At 35.2% G+C, this 16,732-nt stretch overlaps 1 protein-coding gene across 1 annotated transcript in view; it reads left to right on the top strand.

Moving 5' to 3' along the window:
- The window catches only part of sema3ab (sema domain, immunoglobulin domain (Ig), short basic domain, secreted, (semaphorin) 3Ab), a 42,674-nt gene extending 34,384 nt beyond the window's left edge, over positions 1-8,290 (top strand). The window contains exons 16-17 of the mRNA XM_067390033.1: positions 2,919-3,064; positions 3,980-8,290. Coding sequence (XP_067246134.1) covers positions 2,919-3,064; positions 3,980-4,450 — 617 coding nt within the window. The 3' untranslated portion in view covers positions 4,451-8,290. The remainder of the gene's footprint in view (positions 1-2,918; positions 3,065-3,979) is intronic.
- Positions 8,291-16,732: the final 8,442 nt, after the last annotated feature.

A 16,732-nucleotide genomic window follows, 5' to 3' on the forward strand; every position in this document is an offset into this window, starting at 1 on the left:
GACCAGTAAGATGAATGAAAATAATACTTTTAAGATCCTACAAAACATTTCTATTTCAAATAAATAGATCTTACGAACTTTCTGTTCATCTAAGAATAAAGTAGTATCATGATTTCCACCAAAATATTAAGCAGTATGACTGTTTTCAACATTGATGATAATAATAATAATAATAATAATAATAATAATAATAAAAATAATAAATCTTTCTTGAACACCAAATAATATTAGCATATTAGAATGATTTCTGAAGGATCACTTAACACTGAAGACAAGAGTAATGTTGCTGAAAGCTGAAAATTCAGTTTTGCCATGAAGAATAAATTACATTTTAAATATATTCAAATAGAAATCACAACAGGTTTTTGCTTTGAAATATGCTAGACATGGGGAGTGGAATGGAAAAAAAAAAAACAAGGTCTCGAGACTTGAGTGGCTCGTTTTTTAGAGAGCCGCATCATGAGCGAGACGCGGCAAAAGACGCAAGACGCGAGCACAATGGTCATGCACATCCGTCTAGCACGTCTACATGGAAAAAGCATTGGAATGGAAAAACGAGTTCAGCCTTTTACTACTTAACTTTACGTTAAAGTCCCCACGAACTGGAAGTTGCAACTGACTTTACTTCAGTGTTGTGACGGATTTCCAAGTGAAACGGAATATTGAATAGAGGGAAGAGTTTTGTTTTATCGCACCTCCTCTCCATCCCTCGCTCATAGCAGACTGATGGTTGGAGAGGAGTGGTTAAATGATATTCAACCCAAGCCGTCAAACTGATGTCATCAAAGAAGGAATGCCATTCCAAAGTTTCAGATTTTGATTAAAGATTACCACGACAAACAACTTTTTTATGCAATTAATTAGATTAATTGTTCACCACAAGACTAGTAACAAAGTAAATTGGGTCCATTTTGATTTCATGATGACTTTTAAGGGTTAGTTCACCCAAAAATGAAAATTCTGTCATTTATTACTTATCCTCATGCCGTTCCACATCCGTAAGACCTTCGTTAATCTTCGGAACACAAATATTTTAGTTGAAATCCGACGGCTCCGTGAGGGCTGCATAGGGAACAATGACACTTCCTCTCTCAAGATCCATAAAGATACTAAAAACATACTTAAATCGGTTCATGTGAGTACAGTGGTTCAATATTAATATTATAAAGCGATGAGAATATTTTTGGTGTGCCAAAAAAAAACAAAATAACGACTTATTTAGTGATGGCCGATTTCAAAACACTGCTTCAGGAAGCTTCGGAGCGTTATGAATCAGTGTATCGAATCTGCTGTTCGGAGCGCCAAAGTCACGTGATTCCAGCCAATGGAAGTTTGACACGTGATCCGAATCATTGATTCATTTATGCTCCGATGCTTCATGAAGCAGTGTTTTGAAATCGGCCATCACTAAATAAGTCGTTATTTTGTTTTTTTGGCGCACCAAAAATATTCTTGTCACTAATACTAATATTGAACCACTGTACTCACATGAACCGATTTAAATATGTTTTTAGTAACTTTATGGATCTTGAGAGAGGAAATGTCATTGTTCCCTATGCAGGCCTCATGGATCGATCGGATTTAAACTAAAATATCTTAATTTGTGTTCTGAAGATTAACGAAGGTCTTACGGATGTGGAACAGCATGAGTGTAAGTAATAAATGACAGAATTTTCATTTTTGGGTGAACTAACCCTTTAAGCATGATAGCATGCGAGCTAGAAGGCAGTCAGGGTGTCATTAATGGAACAGGGCGTCATATTTTAAAATAAAATTCCGGATGTGCAGACTAATGAACATTTTATGGCAGAGGAGATATTTGAAACTGTGCATAACAGTGTTTTTAATAAAAGCTCTGCATACATGCCGAACATGCTGGGTTAGTGTTTAATTAAAGCTTTTAAAATGAAACAAGGCCTAAAAAGTCTATTCCACTATGTTAATGACATGTCTAACAGCTGAGAAACGTTTCACAGCTGTTGCAAAAATACAGGTTCTAGAACATGCACTTATACACATCCTCATAGATATACACTACCGTTCAAAAGATTGGGGTCTGTATGATTTCTGAATGTTTTTGAAAGTCTCTTAGGCTCACCAAGGCTGCATTTATTTGATCAAAAACAGAATAAAATACTTAATATTCTGAAATATTATTCCAATGTAAAATACCTGTTTCTTATTTTATTATATTTTAAAATGTAATTTATTCCTGTGATGGCAAAGCTGAAGTTTCATAATCTACGGTAGTCGTCAGTGTCACACGATCCTTCAGAAATCATTCCAATCTTTTTATTTTATTATCAATGTTGAAAACAGTTGTGTTGCTTAATATTTTTAATGCATTTTGTTGGTAAATAGAAAGTTCAAAAGAACAGCATTTATTTTGAAATACAATTTTGTGTAACATTATACTGTCTTTACTGTCACTTTTTAACAATGCATTCTTGCTGAAGAAAAGTATTCATTTCTAAGAATAAAAAAATCTTACTGAGCTTAAACTTTCGAATGGTAGTGGTAGTACATCGCAAGGGCACTGGAATAATGGAGACCACACACAGATTTCCTGTGTCGGAGTTCTGGTCTAACACACCTCATTATAGTGGGACCACTAACCCACAGCACTGCGCTCTGACGTTTCATAGTTCAGACTTAAAAGAATGGCAGAAGAAAATGAAAGACCGATGAATAGATGCCACTTTACACAAGTGATTTTCTCTCTCTCTCTGCCTTGGATCCCTAGACACACTGAGATATATACAGCTGTGATATAGACATGCTGGGTGTGACTTTGTTAGTGTGATAGCATATGGTCAGAACTATCAGTTTGTATTCTCACTGCTGGATGTCCTATCTCAGAATCAAGATTTCTAACTTCTTTTTCTGTTTCTGTGTTGTTTTCTCATCTATCTGAGCAGATGAGGCAGATGGCGAGAGAGGTTTGCTGGATAAGATGGTATATGGGGTTGAGAACAGCAGCTCTTTTCTGGAGTGCAGTCCTAAATCCCAACGTGCCCTTATTTACTGGCAGTTTCAGAGACACGGAGAGGACCGCAAACAAGAGGTATATGTTCTGTTGTGTAAATGTCCACAAGTGAAAACTAAAGTCTGAGACCACAAGTAAATCCTCTTCTATGGTTTATTATACATTATCAGCACAACATTTTGAAGTAAAAAGTTAAACTGAAAAATTGAACTGATTTGTATTTGGTTTTCCCCTCTTTTATTTAAATGATAGCAGCATTAGAGCCACATGAACTTCAAACCTGATGATCTCCAGCATGATTTGATAATAATCCAAAGAGCATCATGTGCTTTATTGGAAGAAAGAACGCCTGACCTTGTACAAGAGTTCACATGATCATTGTTACAGATGTGCTGGTTGGATTAGTGACCTAAAAAATAGAATCTTAAATATTTCTTATTCATGGTTATTTATTTATTTATATTTATTTTTTATTCATTTATTTATTTATTTATAACAAAACATATGACCAGTGACTATATAAACAGAGAAATCACACTGAATCTGACATTTCCAATATCCAGTGTGCTAATAAATCAGACATAAATTAGATTCATGCAAGCTTTCCATCAATCTTACTCAAAATTCCTCAAAATTGTGTTTGATTTACCCTGATATCATAAAATAATTAATGAGCTGCATTGTATATATTAATAATTGTATATAAAGTTTCACACAGAAAGGTGCAAAAATAAACACACACACACACACACACACACACACACACACACACATATATATATATATATATATATATATATATATATATATATATATATATATATATATATATATGTGTGTGTGTGTGTGTGTGTGTGTGTGTGTGTGTAATCAAAAATATAATCACTTTGGTTTATGGGGTGAATCCAGCCAAAAATGCTGAAACTGTTGTTGTCAAAATGTACAGTACTCAGAGCATGTGATTTCATCCGTATGTCCATGTGTGTGTTTTAGATAAAGTCAGATGAGCGGGTGTTAGGCACTGAACAGGGTCTGTTGATCCGAACCCTCCATCAGAAGGACTCGGGTGTGTATTACTGCCACGCTGTCGAGCACGGCTTTATCCAGACCCTCCTCCGCCTCACCCTCAACGTCATTCCTGCAGAACACCTGGACGATCTCCTGCACCGAGACACGCCCGACAGCAACGATCCGGCCAATGGCAAGATGTGGTACCGCGACTTCTTGTCCCTCATCAGCCCGCCGAGCCCAAACAGCGTCGACCAGCTCTGCGAACAGGTTTGGAAGAGAGAACGGAAACAGCGCAGGCAGAAAGCCAATCTGCTGCACTCCAGCCAATCACACACCAGCCAGCTTCATCACTCCAGCCAATCACATGCCAGTAAGTGGAAGCTGCTACAGGAAAACAAGAAAGGACGCAACCGCAGGACCCACGAGATGCAGCGAGCACCGCGCAGCGTGTGACCTGGACACCAAATAAAATCTGTTCCACAGACATAACGCTGAGACTGAAAACAGGAAGGACGGAATTCCACTTCCTGTAGTGTGAGTGCGAGAGAGATTTACTTGTGAACCAGAGCACATCTTCATTCACACCTACAGTACGTATTGAGACTCGAACCCTGAGAGGATGTAATGTGATGCTAACAGATACTGAAATACCTGTAAATATGACATGAATACAAAAATATACTGTGAGACAGGTTTCAGTCTGTATAAAAACCCTGTTTCATTTTATGAGGGACAAAACATGGATACTGAAAGACCACTGTTTAACCTCCATTTAGCTGAAGCACAACCCCAGCGCATTCTGGGTAATGAACTTGTCAGTAATATTATGTGTATAGTGTGTTGACCTTAACATATACTGTATATCTTTGTATCAGAACTGTAGGCCCTTCTGTTTATGTACGTATCCATTAATTAAGGTATTGCTTCGTTATAGTTTATTCTTCTCCCCCCCCCCTTTCCATCTTCCTCCTTGTGTTTTTCTATTTTGATCTGCTGCGAAAGCAATGCCTCAGCAAATCCATTAATGGAACTGTGTTGTTCCTCTGAATAAGCTCTTCCTGACAAGAAAAAAACAACTAAAAAATCTTTTCTGCTATTTTTTTAGATTAATATTTAATTTTGTACTGTGCCAGAGTATATCTAAAATATTACATAATAGTTTTATTTTATTATTTGTTGTCCTCATTGTAAACCACTGCATTGTGAGGGTACACAAGTCCTCTTCACTATAACTTTTCTCCTCAGTTAAGTTATTTGTTGACATGATTTAATCTATGTTCACATTCACGTTTATAAACCATTGTGGTTGAGTATGTGAAACATGGTGGCATTTATTAAGGAGTACTGCCATTATGATCCTTTTTGATAAGTTTGCTGCACATATTTGGGAAATATTGGTTTTCACTACATTTACAAGAGACAAATACAAATAATTTATGAAAAGACCAATCCACACAACCACTATGGAGACGCAGGGTACGTTTACACAACAACGATATGCTTAAGTTTTTCCTTGTACAAGACGACACCATTGTCAATACGATCCCCATTCATACGAATCCGTGAAAATGAATAAAACGCCGTATTCTGCTGGCATGCCATTAGATGGCGATGAAACACTATAGACTGAACATTTAATACGCACGTGCACGACGTCATCGTTTTCGTTTTTGTTGTTTACACGGAGACCGTTTTCAGAAACTTTTACTTTGAAACCCGTTTTCAAAAGTTTGCGTTTTCAGGCCACCAAAACGCCATTGGCATGTAAATGAACGGCCAAAACGCATAAAAAGTTTTTTCGTTTTTAGTTGCAAACGCTGTAAAGTAATGGTCCGGTCAGCTGAAGAATAATTCTGTTTAACAGCATAACTTCATTATCCTTTTTTATTGATGACCTTTGTAACTGCTAAAGAAGAAATAGAGGTTCTAGTGTTTATATTTTATTATTATTATTTTTTTTTTAATCCGTCCTTTTTATGTGACACTCAAGCCCATAGTTGAAGTCAACATAAAGTCACTATGTCCCTTTTTGTTACTATAATGTGACAATTTTGATTAAAACAGCATTTTTTTTTTTTTTTTATAAATTTTATTCCCAGGGAATTAATTGAATTATGAAAAGTAGGCATTCTCTACTATACATTAAATTGACTACAGAATATTTATATATAAATGTTCTGTAGTCCATAAGATATTTCAAAGAAAATAAACATTTGTTTTGGTAAACTCTCACCAAAACTTGCTCTATCTTTGAGACGTTTATCCGTGTGACAAAAGCGGAGTAAGACTGAACCAGTGGGTGGCACCATTGTTTCAATCCGTCTCACTTTAGGATTTTGAAATGTCGCTAATAAACTATACGTATGAATTACATTTTGCGTATGTATGTATGCATGTATATGTATATAAATATTCTTTAAAATGTAATTAATAGGGACTTTATTTGAGACATCTCTAAGGCATACATTTATATAGCCTATATATAAATGCCTTAGAGATAGAGCAAGTTATTACATTTTGATTAAAGATTACGAAAACAAACTTTTTATTTTGGGGGGAATAACTTATGGTCTGATTAAGATTAATTAAATCGGAAGTAAATAGGGTTGATTTTGATTTTATGTTGACTTTAAATATGAAGGGCAAGGGAGGACAAATTTACAACTGTTATATAATATACTGCGCCTGTCCCTCGGCTGAGGAAAGGACAGCTGCGTGACTAAAACTGCTGGGATCAGAGACAGAACACAGCACGGGACAAGGCTCTTTGACTCCTTGAGAAGTCCTACTTTCACCCCTCCCACTGAATTAGTTTTAGCTAGACGATTTTGCCCCCTATTGTTGCCATGCACACACTCACACCTACAGCACACGTATATCTGAATGTAGCTGTGAACATATAGACTATTTATGAAAACATGGTCCAAAATATATGCCACTGTGTACAAACTGCATGTGAATTTACAGCACCACTCACTTCTATACTCGTTTACAGTAGCTGTTCTTGTTAATGAGTGATTTGTCTGGCGTTGGATTCCAGGTGGTGCTTAAAATATTCTGTTATTCATGACAGATGGTGTTATCAGCGGGCATAACTTCTGCCTGATAAACTCTCTCCCATTGTAGCTAAATATATAACCAACAGGAAACCGCTTTAAACTAAAGGATTTCAAATGCAACAATTAAAAGTATGAACTCGAATGGTCTGCTCTGTTTGGATGGACCTTGGGCAGAAAAGGACACCTGCCTTGCTTTAGACTTTCGCAGGGACTTTCCTGAACTGGAAATTGGGGACAAAGACATGAAAATGCTGCTGTAAATTATTCATTTCTGGCATGCATTCTGCTGTTCAAATAAATGTCTCTGTTTTAGAGGGGTGGACCGCTGGATGAGTTTGTGTTTCTGATTGCCTTGGCAGTGTTGTTGTGTTCTAGGTCCTTTGACCGCTGCACCTGGGCCCAGGGAAAATTGCTCCTTGTCTTATGTTATTTGTTATTTTCTCTCATGCTGGAGTTCATTGGGTTCTCAATCTCAACCATGGAACTTATGATACTGCTGAGAAAAGCAAAAGTGTAATGTTCAGGGTGAAATTACTGACACACAGACACACAATAACAATGTGATTTAAAGGGATAGTTCATCCAAAAATGAAAATTGTCCCATGATTTACTCACCCTCTAGCTGTAGGTGTATATGACCATTTTCTTTCAGACAAATACAGTTAGAGTAATACATGTATTATAAAATATCCCAGCTCTTCCAAGCTTTATAATGGTAGTGAATGGCACTCCTGATTTTGAAGTCCATCCACCATAAAAGTAATCATCCACACATCTCCAGGGAATTAATAAAGCCCTTCTGAAGTGAAATGATGGAAAAATATCCATATTTAAATCTTTATCAACTAAAATAAATAGCTTCCGGCAAACGTCAAATCAATTTACGCCAAAAGAGTAACCTCTGACCTGACACATGATGCAATGATGAACACGGAAGAGCAGAGGATAGAGCAAAACAAAACACCGGTCATGAATTAGAAGTCTAAAATGAGAATATTTAAAGAAAAATATTAGAGGATATTGATATAAGAGAAGATGAGTTTGAGTTTGTTGCCCAGCCCTATTGTTTGAACAAGAGGCATCTAAGTTAGTTCACCCAAAATTAAAATAATGTCATTTATTACTCACCCTGTCATTTATTACTTCATTCATCTTCGGAACACAAATTAAGATATTTTTTATGAAATTCGATGGCTCAGTGAGGCCTGCATTGACAGCAATGCCACTGAACTTCTCAAGATCCAGTCAGTGATTTGGAGTACCAAAGTCACGTGATTTCAGCTGTCAAGATCCATAAAGCTACGAAAAACATTTAAAACAGTTCATGTGAGTACAGTGCAGGGGCGTCACTAGGCCCTTTTTAGGGGGGCTTCAGCCCCCCTAAACTTCTGCCCAGCCCCCCTAAAAAAATATTTGATTAATAAATATTTGATCGCTTCAGTCCCCTTTAAAAAAAACTCATTTGAAACGGCGGCAAGCTGCGTCAAGTTTCGGCTCCTCCTCTTATCTGAGTCTGCTTGGATTTAGCGCATTTTTCAATCTGCAGGGGCGCCGAGCAGAGCGAACATCAGAGAGCACAAGGTGTGTGTCGCGTGTGCGTGCATTTATTGATAGATTGCTATTATGCTATGATATTACATCTGCATCGGTGCAGTTCTTTGTCATAAATGCATTGCAGTTTACATAATGTAATGTTACTGGAGCATTGGGAGCACTCATCCAATACAAATACGTTTCGCTGCGTTCACCTTCAGCCCTTGTGTGATAGTTGTTTTTTATTCCTACAAAAATGAAGTGATTAACACCCATGAAAACATACTTTAGACAGTGGTGGACAGTAACTAAGTATTTTTACTTCGTTACAGTACTTAAGTACATTTTCAAGTATCTGTACTTTACTTCAGTATTTTTTATTTTTAGCAACTTTTACTTTTACTTCACTACATTCCAAAGCATAAGATCGTACTTTTACTCCACTACATTTCATAAAACATGTCGTTACTCATTATTTTAAATGGAAGAAATTATGACATGCTCAGAGACGTTTCGTGCACGAACTGATTCTTTTCAATCATCCTGTTAAATCGGTTCACAAATCACATCAACAATTCATTCGCGAATTGGACTGATCGTATTGCAGCTGTTATCGAGTCAACAAGTTACTGATTCAATGATCCGTTCAAAGCGACTCTCCAGTAAATGAATTTAAAAATCTGAAAATTAGCCAAGAACTGGGGGATCCTCTGAGTGCGTACATGTCTGATGGTGAAAAGTAAGTCAGCCTACTAATGTTGAATTTTAGGATTAATTATTGTAACTGAAAATCATATTTAGGTCACAACTTTCAGTTGTTTTTGAACTAAATCTGCTGTAAAGGGCGATCTGTTTAAGCCCACTGACAAGTCCACATCAATGTCTACAGATCGCGATTTCGATTCAAACAGATCAAATCACATTTTAAAACTAACTTGGTGCTTCAAATAACGGTTTTGTCAATTACATCGTTATGGCACTAGGAGGCGACAAGTGACTGTTAAAATGTATTTGACAATGAATGATTCATTCAAAAGATTTGTTTGTTTAATCCACTAATGATAAAAGTGAAGTAGTTATGAGTGAGTCATTGAATCATTCATTCAAACCCATTTTTTAAATAATTAAATTAATTTGTCTGCAGCAATTAATATTTTGTCCTCTAGTAAATAATTATAGGCTATTTTGTTAAATTGTCTATTCAGAATCGTGGGAGAAGCATGATTTCTATTTGAAACAAACAAACAACAACAACAACAACAAAAAAGAAACAAAAAGAAACCTTTATTCTCATTTTATCCAGAATCGTGCAACTCTAACACAAATAAAAATAACACATGCACATTCATCTTCCCCCTTGCTGCAATTTTTTAAAATGTTATGTATTTAGCCATATGTATCTTTGACAATTCATAATCATTCATAATTATTTTGAGCAATAGGATTATATAAAATATATAATATAATATTAAATTAAATTATATAAGTGGCCTATATAAAATTACAAAATAAACATTCATCAATTACTTTTTTACTTAAGTACATTAAAAATCAAGTACTTTTGTACTTTCACTCAAGTTAAATTGAAAACGAGTACTAAATACTTTCACTTGAGTAATATTTTATTATACGTATCTGTACTTTTACTCAAGTACTTGATTTGTGTACTTCGTCCACCACTGACTTTAGATTCAGAAAACGATCATGATTTATTTTAATTTACTTTTTACAATTACAGACATATTATAATGCATTTTGACATTAGATTATGCAGCCATGCACAGAAATGACACACATCATTGTCTGAAAGCACTAGATGGCCCAGAGAGAGAATGTGGAGTTATTTTGTTTTGTATTATTAAATATAGTTTTGTATTAAGTAATAATGAATCAGGAGGAGTGTAAAGGGATTTTTGATTTTCTTGATTTATACTATTTATACTAGATTTGTACTTGATTTATAGAAGTGGCAAATTGATAATTCATGTTGTTATTTTTAATAAATAGAAATAAATATAGAACAGATTAATCATATTGCCAATAGACAATTACATTAATACATGGTTTGTCTATATTCTTAATGATTATTAGCTGGTTAGTTAAAATACTTAAAATGAAATCAATTTTCATGGGGTGACTTTATGAATATCCAACCGTATTGTTGATTATAAAGGCTAAAAGGCTAAAAAACTAAAATAATTTATATTTCATTGTAGATGGATATACAACATTTTTTCTTGTCGTGCGGGAGTACGTCTGCAAATGAGCAACAGTCAGTCAAATAATATTTTTTTAATCATACCCTTATTGGGGGCTGAGCCCCCCTAAAATCAAAATCCTAGAATCGCCCCTGGTACAGTGGTTCAATCTTAATATTATAAAGAGATGAGAAAACTTTTTGTGCACCAAAAAAAATAACGACTTTCGGATCGCATGTCAAAATGCCAAACTGCTGGAATCACGTGACTTTGGCAAATCACTTACTGGATCTTGAGAAGTTCAGTGCCATTGCTGTCTATGGAGGCCTCAATGAGCCATCGGATTTCATCAAAAATAACTTAATTTGTGGAACGACATGAGGGTGAGTGACATTATTTTCATTTTTGGGTGAACTTACCCTTTAAGCTAACTACATCCTACATCGCTTCAGAAGTTACTCTTTTGTCTCAAGTCGATTTGCGTAGCCCGTCTGCCGGAATCTAACATTAGTTATTTTAGTTTATAAAGTTTTAAATATGGATATTTTTCTGACAAATCCCATCGCTACATTTCAGATGGCCTTTAGAGTCGTATGTATTACTTTTATGACGGATGGATGCACTTTTTTGGACTTCAAAATCAGGAGCGCCATTTACTACCAATTTAAAGCTTGGAAGTGCAAGGGTATTTTTAAATATATCCCTGATTGTGTTCGTCTGAAAGAAGATAGTCATATACACCTAGATGTTTGTATAATACAATAAAAATAAATAAATACATACTATACACATTCCTTCCTTGTTTGTTGTAACGGAAAGTTTATTAGTAAACTGACCAATCAGTATTGATATTTAAATGACATACGCGTAACCACCCTACCACCCCCTAACCCCACCCCACCAACAACAACAAAAAAACACCCAAAAAAGTTAAAATGGGGGGCAGGCTTAAATGTGTATCATTCCGTAACCATCATCATCAGAAATTAAATTTCTTACCAATCATATTTCATTATTTTCATTATCTTTTAGCGTCACCCTGCATGAACTGCATGTGGAAAGATTGTTGCTAAAATATCGATGCTATCCAAAGTATTGGATGATAACAAGAGAAAGATTGAATGACAGGGTCTTTGTCATAACGAAGGAGTGGAGGACGGTGGTTATCTTCACACAGATAAGTAGAAGTTAGATGGAATGGGGCTCTCCATTCGCTTCTGACTGTTTGTGTTTGTTATTAAAATGCCACTACTACGCTTGATTTATTTCGTTCATTCGCTGTGTTGAGTTTTTGATAGGAAATATTATAACGCGTCATTAATCAAAACTCTCATCTGTTTGTGGAAGCGTATTAGCAAAAAATTACAGTTAAACCAGTGTGAAAATTATTTAATGATTTTCTGGAAGGTCACGGTTAGGCTATCTATATAAACAGTATATACTGAAACGTATGGCCTAACGTACATATAATTTGGGGAAGACTACAACAGTATAATGCATAAGGCTTTAGGCTTTAAATTAATTTATTATTTTTGTGGATCAATATATGTTGAACCTTTATAGGCCACCACTAAGCAGTGTAAGGATGACCATTATTCATATTTAGGATTATGAATTTGAACAAACCTGTAATCCTAAGTGGTAAACAACGTTGCCACACCAGTTTTTGGTGTAGTGATTTATTCTGCCATTAAAATTAGTTTTATCATTCAATGTTGATGCAGCCACATCCCATCCATTACCACAAACTCATAGGTTTGCCTAAGATCCGCATTGACACTGGTTCTGTTTGAAATCAAGTGTGAATACAACAAACTGTGTTCCTAAAGGTACAACCTTACTCATCTATCTGAAATTCTCACTGAACAAAGGATGATTATGTCAGACTGCGTTGCAGCTAATGTTAGCATTTAATAGATGGGAATGTGGAAAATCCACTTTAAAACTAATACTGATTCAGTTTGAAATCAAGTGTAAATACAGCAAACAGGACTGGATGTAGCCAGACTGTGTGGCAGGTTTTTCTTAACTTGACAGTAAATGGAAACCTTTCGCAAGCCCTTGCATTTTTCCTTTCCTTTCTTGCTTCTCCTTATAGCAAAAAATATAGTGTTTATGGACCATACGGTCTAAAACATATTCTTGAACACAAGCACTTCTAACTATGCTATCTCAGTTGAATCAATGCATCATGAAATGTGTCACAGTGCAATTAATAACGCTAAGGGTTGCTTTAGCAGGTATTTCTTCTATTATGGTCAGTTTTTTTTCATTCACATCAACTAAATTTGGGGATATCACAGAGTCCCTCTTTGCCAGTAAGCAAAAACCAGATCAGAATACCTTGGCAACCTCAAAGAATTGCCCTGGCAACAACCTAGCTCTGTATCTTGTTTTTGCCTATGTACTGGGCAAGCACAACTCACATTTTCCCCAGAAAAATGTAAAGATCTCATTTTTGGTTACTCTAAAATACATAAACAAAAGACATGTCTGCCATCTAGTGGTAGAGGTTGTTACTGCATTTACAGGCTTAAAAATCCAGAGCTTTCCAGAGAGTTGATTTACGACAAGGCCATCACCTCTAAATGAATCTATAAACACATTTATAGCATTCTGTAAATCTAGCTCAGTTGTAACAAATGTGAGGAACAGATTTATATTTGTAGGTGAGATACAAAAGTGAAGGGGTTATCAAGACTGGCAGTCCAGTATTCAAAGACATTGGGTCAATTGTTTTTGCTTATGGACTTTTGAACTCCCTCACACTCAAAGGTGACGGCCGGTCATGTATAGTGTCTAGAGGTCAGAGGTCAGCCTGATTGCCCCACAGACTGCTCTGTGGACACAGATGTGTGTCGTAAATGTCCATATCTATGAACGAGTGCATTAGTGGTTGTGTGATGAATGAACTGGGCTGGATTCCATGGTCCAGACCATTGACACTGAGAATAAATGCCCAAAGCTCAGTTATTTGAAGTTTTCACCTTTGGGAGTGCTTTAAACCAAATGAGCCTGTGTGTTCCATGATGTGTTGAGCCATGTGTTTTGCATGCACTGCAAAATGTCTGTGTGACACTTAATCCAGAAGGCCATTCAGAGCTTTCGTTAATAATACTATAGAATATATAACAGAAGGCCCTAGTGGGTTTATGTTGTAGTGAACTATTTGTAGAGTCATTTGTGGTCTACACATTACAACTATAAGCAAAACACACTATTAAAGTGCAATCTTAACAATTTGTTTAGCTTTATTAAGGTTAGAAAAACAGGATGCCAACATTTTTACCAGCTGGGTGCCCTCTGTGCCGTCGTCTTGTAAAAGATATTTGCCTGAAGAATGTTTCTTAGTGTCAGGATTGTTTACACTGCTTTATCAAAGAGCGTGAAAGCCTTCATGTGAGACAGCACTGTGCTTATTATGGTTGAGAGACAAGAGCATGCTTTAATGGAAAATTCCTCCAATGCCTTCTAACACATGCTACCTATATGTCTATACTGTATTATATATATATATATATATTATTCAGTTTATTTATATACCTTCTCTTACAAACATTTGTGTATATATGTGTGTATGTGTAAACATATTTAGAATTTATGGCATTTGCACTTCCAAATACAACACAGTGTTTTGTAAGTTGTCACATTATTTGTGTTGTGTTAGATGTTACTTAAAGGAAATATTAGCTTGTTATCATCTTATTACAGTGAGCCATATTAGTGAATCTCCACTTTGTTAATTCTGATGCAATATTGTATTATTACTTCATGATTCTCTGCTGCCCTCTGGAGGGATTCTTGGAGCTATGATTACACTTAAAGGGTTAGTTCACCCAAAAATTAAAATAATGTAATTTATTACTCACCCTCATGTCGTTCTACACCCATAAGACCTTCGTTCATCTTCGGAACACAAATTAATATATTGTTGATGAAATCCGATGGCTCATATATATATATATATATATATATATATATATTTGATGAAAAGTCTTTATATTATTTATTTTTTTGCACACAAAAAGTATTCTTGTTTGTTCTTGTTCACTTTATAATATTAAGATAGAGCCACTAAACTCACATGAACCATTTCAAATATGTTTTGTAGTACCTTAATGGACCTTGAGAGTTTGAATGGCATTGCTGTCTCTGCAGGCTTCACTGAGCCATCAGATTTAATCAACAATATTTTAATTTGTGTTCTGAAGATTAACGAAGGTCTTACGGGTGTAGAACGACATGAGGGTGAGTAATAAATTACATTATTTTCATTTTTGGGTGAACTAACCCTTTAAGTGTAGTCAAATTGTACAAACAATTTGATCATTTTAAAAGCATTAGCTGACTATATTTGAGGTAATATTTAGAGTGGCTACTATTTTCATTAATTAATGCAATTAGTATAAAATTAGTGCAATTTTTAAAGAATGCACAATATTTTGGTACCATATCAGTTATCAGTTGATATGAGAGATTTTATTTAATTTAAATTTACATATATATATATATTTTTTTTTTCATTTTTTTTTCTCATGTTGTACAGTCTTTGAATCAAAATTTCCCCATGGGGACAACAATAAAGACCAAGAAGAGGATAAATTTAGTTGTATATTTAATTGTGCATGCTCTGCTGTTTTTACAATTAGATAGATTACCTTTGCTGTCATGTTCAATTAAAGTTCATTATTAATAATATGTTGAATTATGTTAAATCTTTAAAAAATCTCAAAATGAATGGTTGAATATTTATGCATGCATGCAAAATAGTATAGAATTTTAATTTTGGCCAGAATATTGATACATTTATTCAATTGCTTTTGCTGGTGTTTTATAAAAGGCAATGCAAAATACAATAGTAAATTAAGGGGATATTAGAAACTCTGCTTCTTTTTTTCATTTTTTTATTTACAACATTCCGTGTATATATACACGGAATATACAAGGGATTACATGGGTTTGCTTTATTAAAAGGAGGTAATGTGCTGGATTTAGATACTTTGTAGATGCTTTGTAGTTTATTTTTGTGTGTTTATTAGCCAGTAGGCTCAGAATTGAGTCTAAAACATGCATACATACTTACACACACACACACACACACACGTTTGTTTTTGTGAATTGTGGGGACTTTCCATAGGCCGCAATGCATTTTATACTGTACAAACCGTACTTTCTATCCCCCTACCCCTAACCCTAAACCTAACCATCACAGGAAACTGTGCATACCTTTATTTTCTCACAAAAACATCATTTAGTATTTTTATTAATTAATTTACATTGTGGGGACCGGTGGCTGGTCCCCACGATGTAGGTGAACTCAGGTTTATTTTACATCGTGGGGACATTTGGTCCCCACAATGTAATATAAACAAAAGCACACACACAAACACACACACACACACACACACAGAGAGAGAGAGACACACACACACATATATATATATATATATATATATATATATAGTGATTTATTTCTTCAAAATTAGATCACAAGCCAGAGATCAAGCCCTCTTGCTCTTGTCTTATCACACATGTGGAGATGTTCACTGAGGCAGATAGACAGGCGTTGATCATAGCCAGCAGAGGGGAACCATGACTGCGATAAAACACCAGACACTGTTTGAGTGCATGTCTGTTTAACGACTACATGAACAAGAGTGATTGCTTTAGTGTCATGGGTGACAGAAGCTAGACACCTGCAAAAACTGAAAGGAAAAAAAACACATTCTTGTTGGAATACTCTTTAAAGTATTATTGTCCTTATAAGTCCTTATTGTCCTTAATTCTAGTATTAATACAAATACAAAAATATTAAGCAGCACAAGTTTAGCTTTGCCGTCACAGGAATAAATTACATTTCAAAAAGAAAACAGTTATTTTCAATTGTAATAAGATTACTGTTTTTACTGTATTTATGATCAAATAAATGCAGCCTTGGTGAACAC

This window comes from Chanodichthys erythropterus, chromosome 7 (assembly GCF_024489055.1).
Source record: "Chanodichthys erythropterus isolate Z2021 chromosome 7, ASM2448905v1, whole genome shotgun sequence".
NCBI lineage: Eukaryota > Metazoa > Chordata > Actinopteri > Cypriniformes > Xenocyprididae > Chanodichthys > Chanodichthys erythropterus.